This window comes from Sinocyclocheilus rhinocerous, unplaced genomic scaffold, assembly GCF_001515625.1.
Source record: "Sinocyclocheilus rhinocerous isolate Xijiao unplaced genomic scaffold, SAMN03320098_v1.1 scaffold1874, whole genome shotgun sequence".
NCBI classification, from domain to species: domain Eukaryota; kingdom Metazoa; phylum Chordata; class Actinopteri; order Cypriniformes; family Cyprinidae; genus Sinocyclocheilus; species Sinocyclocheilus rhinocerous.
The window spans coordinates 53,168-64,711 of record NW_015626862.1 but is presented as its reverse complement, the minus strand read 5'-3'; the positions used below and the strand labels follow the sequence as shown (position 1 = coordinate 64,711).

Genomic DNA, 11,544 nt, shown 5'->3' with positions numbered 1-11,544 from the left:
TGATGCCCTCAGCCAAGCGTTCTAACCCCGCCCTCGCCCCTCCCCACCCCCCAAACGTTCGAATTTCTGTAGGCGGGAATTATTTTAATGATATTCTAATGGGCCACTTTGTGATATCACAAAACCCGGAAAACAAACGCTTTAGTCCAAACGAGCCGTTGGTTGTAGTTCTTGAAAAGAGATTTTTAAAATACGAAATATCTCCCTTTGGAGGGGACTTTGAGATTTGTACGTTTGAAGATCTTTTTTATGCCCAACCATACACACTACACACGGACTAAAATTCAAAAAGTGAAAAAGCATAATAGGACCCCTTTAAATAAACAGCCTCATATCATCTCTGTAAGGTGGTGCATTTGTCATGAGTGATCAGAATGAGGCCATTTATTTAGACCACCATATAAAATTCATGTAATACATGACATTAGAGAACATATGAATATTGTTCAGAACGCTCCCCTAAGCATATGTAAATACACATGAATGGGGTCAGCGACTCAAGGGACCATGCAAGTAGAATAAAGAACTTGATTCATCATGGCAAAAATGAGTTGGAAAACCAGAAACAGTGGCTTCTGGTATTCAAAACGCTACAACTCCAGAAAATCTTAATGCAAAATAAAAACAATCTGCATTATTATCAGCCACTAATGATTTACAAATGTTAAACCTTTAGAAATAACTGAACAGTACATCAATGCTTCAACAGTTTTTAATTACTTCACTAACTTCAGAAACACCACAGCTGTCAGCACTACAGGTAAATGGGATATTCATCACCCTCTCATTTTTCTCTGACATGAGCTCATCTCATCTAATGACCTAAGAAATTCCACATTAACCTACTTCATGGTTGTGCCTTAAAATCAAGTAGAAAGTCTGGCATCAAATGTCTGTGATGCCTAAAACGCTGTGTAGGCAGACAGCTTACTATAGTGAGAGACAGACTATGAGTGGAAGCTATAATTTAGATGTAGACATTTTAAATACCATTTAGTTGTTTACAGTTTTATTTGCGGTCATCTAAAAGTCCAATTAGCAATTCATCTGCCCACCACCACTGTAATGTGACACCCATTCTTTTGAGCCATGGATATTATACTCCTCTAAGTAAAAGTAGCTAGCAAAATACAGCAACATGCGCACAATACACCAATTATATATAAAACAAGACCATGAACTTTCCATTTTATAAAAGTAACTGAGCTACAATATCAACGTTGTCATATATATATATATATATATATATAAACACGTAGCTGTCTCACGGCTCACTCAGTCTCTAATAGTAGGCTATTATTATTTGTTCTATTGAACATTGATAGTTTGAACATTTATTAAACGTATCAACACCTTGTGGCAAATTCTATTTCCACTAATCAGAGCCCTTTATTGTTCGCAAAGTTAAACCGGGAAACCCTCAAGATTTATTTATTTGAGTTTTAGTTCGAATATGTAATTTCACAAAGAAACGTATAAGAAGTTCGAAAAGTCACTTACATTATTTCATTGAAGCTCGTCTCGTTGAAGAAGCATTATATCTCTTCTCCTGTTTGAACAACTCCAGAGAACTTTTGAGAGGCAGCCCACCATCAACCCTCACGCGCCACGCCGATGCTTAGTAAACACATATCATCTTTGGGGATATTCTTAAATTAACTGCACTATCTATTTTTGATAGATATACCTGTTCTCCGAGTAGACAGATGCGGGGTAAAGCGTTAACAAGAGTTTACTAGACAAAACCGTACTTGTCCAACCGCTGGAGGCAGTTCTCAATAGAGCCCCACCCTTCAGTATGAGAAATCCCGGGGAGACCCCAAAAATAAGAAGTAAATACATGAATACTTTGCGTTAGTGTTTGGTGCGCACTGTTGCTAGGATTAAATGGGATAATAAGAGCAACAGTGTAGAACAATATATTATTAAGCAAATGATTACGTTATATAGAATACAATAAGCATATATGCAAACACGTGTCAAAGAAGAAAAAAAGAAAAATGACAGATATATATTAATAGTTTTATTTGTGTACTTTTAAATGAACTAAATATATTATATATATATAATTTTAAATTAACTACATTTCCTATAAATATACACACGTGAGAAAGAAAAAAATGAGGTCTGCATTTTCTCTCTCACACACACACACATACAATTTTAAATTAACTACATTATATTAACTAAACTTTATATAAACAATTTAAACTAACTGTATTAGGCTATATGAAGTAATAAACACACAAAAAACTAAAATAAATGAGGAATTTACATTATATACAATTGCGTCAGTATATTCAACATGTAAAATATGTATATATAATTAAGTTTGCAAATAAACACGCAAAAACAAACATTAAAATGAAAAAAAAAAACGTATTCATTTTGTTTGCTTTTTCTTTTCTTTTTAATGCGTGTTCTTAAAACATACAAGAACAAAATATATATAATTCAGGCTTTTTCCTAATTAGATTTTCATTAACTACTTATTCATTCTTACTAATTTGTTACAGACCTTATAAACGGACTGTAAAGATGAGCTTGTCTTCAGTCGCCCATGCTAGCTACTTTGTTTTAAACGTCAGAGAAGATCTTCCAGTTAGATAGTTCCTACAAGTCGGATAACTGTATTTGCATGTACCTCATATACTTACATTTCAACATTCAGGTCAAATAGAATGCTCTAAAGAAATTTTAGGTCATGTAGTTGTAACCAATTCCTGTTTACTACAGGCCTATGGGATGATGTATGATGAATGATAATACTAAACATTTTGTCATCCTTTATTTGGAGAGGCTGCCTCTTTCTTTGATTCTGATAGAGTCCCTGTAGGGGACTGTTAGGTCTTGATCTATTGTGGGTGTGAGAACCCATACACAATAACACAGACATTTATTGTAGGCTAGCTACAGTTATATGTTTTGTTTAGTATTGAGATTTACAGCCACATTGCCGTTTTATCACCATAACACAGAAACTTGGCTGAAGATTTTGAATGTAAAAATCCAAATTGTACGATCCTTCCAAATTCTTTGCTGTTCAAAAATTACTCATTTATTCTGCTCAATAGCCATTGCAAAACATGGCAAATTTTAATGATAATGCAGCATACATGGTGGTAAAAAAAAAGATTTAACAGCTTTCTCCATTCCCACAGCACTGATAGCGATCAAGTCATAAACTTTATCTGTGCACGTCAGTGTCAATACCCTTAAACACACTTTAAACACTAAAAAGAGATTACAACGTCACGAAATCTGATGAATGTGGTCACTCAGAATTTAAGCTTAATTTTTAAAGGTTAAAAGACAAAATGTTATGGTTGAATCCTCCGCTCATAGTGTAAATATGCTGTCCTAGATGGATTTTATCAGAAGAAATACAATACTTTGTAAATTCACTTGAGCCAATTAAACCAGAGTACAAAGGAGCAAGACAGGTGGGATGGAAAATCCCAGGGGATGTTCATTTGCATTCACAGTGAGGCAGGAAAGGATTCAGGCAAATGCAGATGCATGCAGTGATAGCTCAGTCTACTTCCAGATAAGTGCAATGCCCTTTCTATTACACTTCAGGCTAAACTGTGGAAAGAGAGGAAAACAGTGACACCGCTAATGCAACCGCAAGAAACACAAGTAGAGCAGAAAACAACAGGAACTGTCTATTGTTTCCTGAATATGCACACACTTAACTGACCAAGTTCAGTCATGCATAGGGCTGAATGGGTTGTGACTAGTAAAAAAAAAAAAAAAGACCCATCATAACATAACTACACTCAGTGTGCATCACCTTTAGTGCCTTTGAAATACACTATCATAACCATCTTTCAATCTGCAGGAATACTTACTGCGACAAATTTTACTGTTGCTGCCACCTGGAATGATTCAAAAATGAACATTATGAATGAAAAAAAAAGCATTTATGTCAGTGAAGGAGAAAATATGGAAGCCTGTTTTGACCATTGAATAAAAAAAATGAAAAAAATAATTGTGACTATTTAACTTGCAACTCTGACTTTTTTTCCTCACAATCCTGAGTTTATATCTCACTGTGAGCTGTTAACTCATACATGTGAGATTGTCAATAACAATAATAAAAAAAGCTGCAAAAAGCTTTTTTTTTATTTTGTAAGAGTAGTAGTAGTAATAATTACGAAATGTAAACTCAAAACTCGAGAGATAAACTCAGAATTGAGGGAAGTAAATTCAGAATTGCGAGAAAAAAGTCAGAATTCTAAGTTTATATCTCACGATTCTGACTTTTTTTTTTTAAAGAATTTTTATATCTGAACTGTAAAGATAAGTTGCAATTACCTCATTATTATTATTTTTTTATTCTGTAGTGGAAACGGCTTTAATAAGAAAATGTTTTTTAATTTAATTTAGCCAAATAATCTGCACACATTTTCAGTTCATTTGGTTTTTAATTGCTTTGTTTAAAGCTGCCTGTGCAGAGATCCAGAGTTAACACTATTACAATCCTCATTCATGCTCTAACTGCATGTGTGCAATGCTTATCGTTTACATGATGCAATGCATACACCTTGAAAAGCAGCATTTAATGACTACATTTAATAATCAAGCACCAAAAATCAAAATGTGAGATGCTCATTTTTCATGAGATTAAAAAGGAAACATGCACTGCAAATGACCAATAAAAGAGTTGACCAAAAAAAGATTTATTGTTGATTACAGCAACGCATAACTAACGGCAGAAAACAGTTAGTATGGAAACTAACTGCAGAATCCTTCCACCTGAAGCATATACTGTATGTAGAAGTGAACGGAAGGGCAAAGTGGTTAAGGGCAAAGTGTCTCTAAAGCTCACGTTTCAGAGAGCCTGAGGTAAGATGAGAGTTCCTGTTTAAGACATATCTTCAGACATGCTGCCATGTCCATGCAGATCTAACCAAATTATTGTGAAGCCAGAAAAAGAAAAAAAGACAAATCCACCTCAAACCTAAATATGTATGAGCGCCTCAGAATTTTGAAAGGGTCTTTCACATGCACCTAATTTTTTAGTGTTGTATCTGTATCTCATCGGTCTAGTAATGAGCAACTATTGACATCCAATATGGCAGAAACAGATGTTGTATTGAGTGATTGGGGGGGCATCCTGTGGAGTGTTTCTTTTTGATACAGATGGGGCTAGGGAAAAGGTCCTTTTTCAGCTCCTCTGGGCCAGATCTCTGACACAGTGGTTTTAGGGAGGACAGCACAATGGTCTCATTCTTTGCCAGTGGTTAGTAGCTTCAGCGCCTTCTGCAGATTCTGGATGGCAGTGCCCACATCCTCATATTGCAGTGCACTGCCAGCGTATTTACAGTATTTCTGAGCCCGAGTAAAGTCTTCTGGTGTCAGCCGCATATCACCTAAAAAGAAAAGGTTTACATAAGTTAACAAACTTGACACACACACACTCACTCACTCACTAATATATATATATATATATATATATATTAGTGCTGTCAATTGAATAAAAATAACTTACGAATTATTCGCACATTTTTCTGAAATTAATCGCGATTAATCCCACCTAACATTAAAGTTTTTAAATATACTTTTATATTGCAATAATTTCACATTCAATCTTCAAATTAATGTACAAACAACATAAAGACAGTATATTTTTTTATATTTGTTTAATGGCATCTTTTTTTTTTTATGACTGAAGGCCAGTGTCAATGATACCAATACTGATTTCTATATAAAATTGCCCCCCCCCCTCCTAATATTTAACCATAGTCTTGACTAGACTATGCAACATTGCAGTATAATTGAGAGCTATCAATTTTAACATTTATTAGACTTTAAAAAATAACTTCTAATTTAAGTGAACTTAAAACAATCTTCACATAAACCTATTATAATAAATGTAATATTTACCTGTGCTCTTCAGCAAAAATATACAGAAATTGAAATTTAAGTTATCAAACACTAAATTCTAAATTAAATATAGATGAATCCGTAAATCTATAAATGTTATTGATTTCCACTTTTTTATTTTTCTCTTTGATGAACAGACATCACAGCAGCTGGTTATTAGGTTGTTTTGGCTGCCATTTCTTTGACCCACTACATTAAAGTCTCTATTAATGAGCTGATTAGTTAAATCGGGTGTGTTAGATCAGTGTTTCCCAACCGGGGTGCCGTCTGTCGAGAGCAGGGGTGCAGTGTAAAAAAAATCTTTTTAATATTTTTAAATTGCTAAAATGTTCAAAAAAGCATATATTACATGCATGCACAGTTTTAAGGCAGCTTTAATCACCTTTTTGGTAACTTCATGAGTTAACTGACCACGAAATTGCATGTACGTAGTTTATTTCGCGCTTTGATATGAAAGGATACAGGCTACAGAATAAACTGTGATAATGTGAGAAATGTTGAAGGTGTCCGAATACATTTTGGTTTGACTGTATCTATTTGGTAAATGAAGTTAACCAACTAACATTATATATACTCTTTTGGTTTCTGTACCCAATATTTTAAAAATTTACAAATGCAATAAAAATATTGGTATCGGTACTAGGTATTGGCAAGTACCAAAAATAAAAGTATCCATATCGGGCGAGTACTGGAAAAAGTGGTATCGGTGCATCCCTAGTGAATATATAAATTATATATAGTTATCACCAGCTATCTTCCCTGCTAGTATTTTAATGATTTCCAGGGGAAAATTCTGGAAAGCCATGCACCCATTTCACACATGCATGTCTCTCCAGTGCCCACCGGCACATTAAATTATAGGGTGAGCTGAGGTTGAGCGAGTTTATGAATACTTAAGTTAAGTCATTTGCCAGTGGGCATGCGAAATATTATAGTCATGGTGCACGAATGCCTTAACCAAAATGTAAACTATGCTGGCTCTCACAGTGACATTCTGAGTGACAGTTTGAGCTGAATCCATAATGTGGGAACCAAATAATGAACTGGACAGAGACGACCTACCAAAGCACTTGTGAGCTTTCAAAATAGTTTTAGGTACAGCATTTCTGGGAACCTAAAAAGATCTCTAGATCCTGTCTCCTCTCCAGTATTAATATTTAACCATAATACATTTTTGCCTCATTCAAAAGCACTGCTTGCACTTCAATTACTACAATATACACAACGCCTGGGAAGACTATAACCACAGAACTATCTCAACTGAAATGCTAGGTTTCAAGAACATTTCAACAAGTTACTATACTGGTAACGTTATGACCTTGGTCATCATTTATTTTGGCCGTAGAGGGGGTGAAATGTGGAACAGAAGGTGTATTTGTGCATTTATGGGACTCACACTGGTTCATCTTTGTGTCATTCACAAATGTTCTACTTATAATGCTGATCAAATGAAAAGAGCACAGAAATAACCAAAGATGCAATTAGAATGACTTGAACATTTGAGGCCTCTTGGTTGGTGACATGACTGCCGGTAAGTACATGTTCTGTGACATGAGGATTTGTTTGTTAACTAAGACGCATTTCCCAGTTACACTGTAGTGGCATGATCCACCCTGGGACTTGTTGTAATTGGTAATAGGTTTATTATTGTTTGGTGTAGGCAGAGTGGTTGTCTCAGGGGCATGTCGGCATATCAGCGTATTTGCTGGCCTTGTTAATCACTGTTTTGCAAGTATCGATCACCATTAACTACTCTGAAAATAGTGATTAGATCAGCATGGGTTGAGAAAAGGGATTGAATTAATTAAATTCAAAGTCTTTTAACCTATTTATTGAAACAGAATTAAAGTATACAGATTCAGTATGATATAATATTATACACTTAACCAAAGAGCATTAAGGAAAAAGGCATGACCTCATCTCATATATAGTTCATACAGTATCATGTTAGTAAAATATATTGGCGTCAAAACAACAAATATAAGGCAAGTAATTTTATTTTTAAATGCTTGTAACAGTAATGTTTCAATGTTTACAGTTGAATCAGATTTGGTGTTATTGTTAACTAAAATTAAAACTATTAAAATAGTTTTCTGTAAAAAAATGTTTTCGGTAATTGAAATAAGTCTGAAATAAAATATAAATATTTGACTAAACTAATTAACTAAAATATGCTTAAATTTAAGTACTAATAAAAAATAAAAAAAAGACAAAAGCACAATTTCTAAAACTTAAATTAAAATGAAAATTGATAAATCTAATTCTATTACATACTAATAAATACTATTATGATATTTAAATAATACTAAAAGTATTTAGTATAATTAATTATTACTAAATCCCCCCCCATTTTCGTGTTAATTTGATCTACGTTAATTAGTTTTTGTTGCTTGAACAGTTTCTAATTCCTGGTTTCATGGATGAATGCTTTATTTTTACCTTGGCCTGTGCAATATCAAGTAACAGGTTTTTAAATGGGTTCAGATATTGTAACTCTTGGGAGGATGACCCCTACCAAAATCACCTCACTTTCATAGCCTTGATTTACATCATCAATTAGTGTCTCATGCGGTGCAGACTTTCAAACCAATTAAACAATGTCATGGCCGATATGTTGTCAGAAAAACCTTAATGATTCAGAAAGGACAGCTTGGAAAAGCAATTTGCAGTATGACATTGCAAACTTTTCACATTGAGGTTTTACTTAATAATGACTAATATTTGTGTGTCATCTTCCTTATTTGTCCCTGTCTGGGTACCAGTTATGATAGCAGACAGACTTCAGTTAGCCAAAACAATATCAAATGATGCTCTGTTTTCAATGTATACATGTCTGGTTGGGCTAGAAAAGCAACTTTTTGTCGTCTCAAATTTGTATCTGGGTCTTGCACTACAAAATTCTCAATCTGCTCTATTTCTGGCAATTGCAGCAATAATGGGCAGTCATTGTATATGAAATGACCTCATTAATTAGCGAAATTATTTAATTGGCAAGCTGAATGCCAACAGTAGGTTTGGGCACAATAGGCATTGATTCTTAATAAAGGTACATTCCAGTGACACAATGGCTGGTAGTAAGGGAAAGTAAATTTGAGCTTCGTCTGTGGCCATTCCCACCAACTATGATAAGCCAAAACTGTCAATCTGCTTCCCATAAAGCCTTAATTTATTTCAGAAAATCCAGTGCAATGTCTGATTTTTCCTCTGGCTTTATAAGCAGAAAATGAGGTCCATCATATCTGTGAAATGAGGTTCTATCCTTTCTGTCATGACTGTTTGTTGACTTTGGTGAGAATGGATTTCAGTGAAGAGGAGTCAACTTCAAACAAAAAGCTTACCTTCCTGGGTATTGTTTAGAAGTGAAGGATCAACCACTGGCATGGTTCGTGGAACAGGCACTGGTTTGACGGGCTCTGCTGCTCCAAAAGAGGGGGAAAAGTCCATAAGCTCATGACCATGAATGCACTTTTGCATTTGTAATTATGGCTGATAGTATGTTGAAAAACTGTAATGGATGAATTAACTAGTCCATTTATTTTAGACCGCTGTAACTGATTTAGATGCGCTCAGCTACCAGCTACGGCTGAGCACAATCTTTCCAAGGAGGAAAAGAACAAAAGGTACATTTTATTTAGCAAATATATATATATATATATATATATATATATATATATAAGGAGCCCTGAAGTATGGGAAATCTACATGCAAATACACTACAGCTCTGTCCCAGTCCTCTGAGAAGTACTAATTAACCTCTACATTTGAGTCAAGGGATTTGTGTTATGAATGACAATCAGTGTTCATCAATCGCTGCCCACACTAAGTGAGCAAATACTGACTTTAAATTTAGCTATCAAATGCATGGCTATCCATAAACAAGAAACTGTTCCTGGAAAAAAAACACACACTACCACTTAATAGTTTGGGGTTGGTAAGATTGTTTAAAGTTTTTGAAAGAAGTCTCTCATGCATCACCATGGCTGCATTTGATCAAAAATACAGTAAAAGCAGTAATATTGTGAAATATTATTACACTTTAAAATAACTTTTTTCTATTTTAATATATTTAAAGATATAATATATTCTTTTGATTCCAAAGCTGAATTTTCAAGCAGCCATTACTCCAGTCTTTAATGCTATATGATTCTTCAGAAATCATTCTAAATGCTGATTTGGTGATCAAGAAACATTTCTGACTATTATCAATATTAAAACAGTTGTGTTGTGCAATATTTTTTGTGGCAACAGTGATATATTTTTTCAGGATTCCTTTAATTAATAAAAAGTGCACAAAAACAGCATCTATTTGAAACAGATTTTTTTGTACCATTATAAATGTGTTTTAGTGTCACTTTCTATCAATTTAATGCATCTCTGCTAAATAAAATATTAAAGGGGTCATATGATGCGATTTCAAGTTTTCCTTTCTCTTTGGAGTGTTACAAGCTGATTGTGCATAGATAAGATCCCTGAAGTTGCAAAGACTAAAGTCTCAAAACCAAAGAGATATTCTTTATCAAAGAAGCGTTTGAGAGAGGCGGGGCATATAAGACCTACAATAATGTACAGTATTTGAAAAATAATGTGTTTTTTGAACATTAAAGCATGTCAACATATTCTGTTACACCAAATACACAAAATAATGATCTTTAAAAAAGCATCATATGACCCCTTTAATTTCTTACTTACCCCAAACTTTTCAATAGTGCTGTATAGTGGAAGCATGGCAGATGGTTACACTTAAGCTCAGCTAGCTTACCTTCTGGATGGGGAACCTCTGCAGGTGTATTGGCTGGGGCGTGTGACCCAGGAGGTATCGGAATATTACTGAAATTGGACACTGGGGGTTGATTTGATGGATGGCCGTGGAAAGAAGGCTGAGAATGGGGTAGATTTTGAGGCTCTTGTGAAGGACCACCACCCTCGGCACCGAATTCATCATCTAAAGTAAAGAGAAAAACAAGCAAATGTGTTCATGCAAACAGCATTACGCTTGGTCAACATTAAGCTTGTCGTGAAAGCATCCAGAGAGTTCACTTCTTTTAAAAAGCCTTTGTTTTGGGAGTAATGATAAAACTAATGAAATTCAGGAAGAATTTTTACTTCCTAGAGTAATTTTTCCACAACTAATGGAAAGGTTGTGGAAAAAAGGCTAAAGGCTTTTCTGTTTTTTCACATTATCCCATCCAGTGCTGAAAGGATTCCTATGTTCACAGCATTATTTTCTCACACAATTTTATCATGAATACAAATCATGGAACAAATGAGTCTCACTGCAAGTCAACTGTTGGAGGGCTTTGAATAAAGCTGTAAAAGCCTTTGATGAAATGGCTTCAATCTGAAAGTACCACAACAAACTTTCTGTAGCCAAGGAGATACTTGGCAGCACAGGGAAACAAACATTACATAAAAATATGAAATTTGGACACATGGAATTTTATCAGCCGAAACTATTATGCAAGTGACATTTAAGCGCGATTTGATTTAAGCTGGAAACATTTTTGTTCCTCAAAACCCCTGGAATAGGTTGATGAGGACAGCCATTACACGGAACCAATTTCAATCAACTGCAAGCTGAACACTAAGACACCCCAAAATGAGTGATGAATATAAATAAATAGAGCAAGGAAAAAAAAAAAAAAAAAAAAATTTCAA

The 11,544-nt window shown here is 34.5% G+C and overlaps 2 protein-coding genes across 2 annotated transcripts in view; both read right to left on the bottom strand.

Moving 5' to 3' along the window:
- Positions 1-1,715, bottom strand: part of LOC107716438 (G-protein coupled receptor 126-like) — a 40,342-nt gene extending 38,627 nt beyond the window's left edge. The window contains exon 1 of the mRNA XM_016522892.1: positions 1,501-1,715. Within this exon, the coding sequence (XP_016378378.1) occupies positions 1,501-1,502 (2 nt within the window). The 5' untranslated portion in view covers positions 1,503-1,715. The remainder of the gene's footprint in view (positions 1-1,500) is intronic.
- Positions 1,716-5,017: 3,302 nt separating this feature from the next.
- LOC107716935 (vesicle (multivesicular body) trafficking 1) overlaps positions 5,018-11,544 on the bottom strand; it is a gene marked incomplete at its 5' end in the record, with an annotated part of 39,418 nt that continues 32,891 nt past the window's right edge. Inside the window, 3 exons of the mRNA XM_016523568.1 lie at positions 5,018-5,375; positions 9,228-9,305; positions 10,649-10,831. Coding sequence (XP_016379054.1) covers positions 5,230-5,375; positions 9,228-9,305; positions 10,649-10,831 — 407 coding nt within the window. The remainder of the gene's footprint in view (positions 5,376-9,227; positions 9,306-10,648; positions 10,832-11,544) is intronic.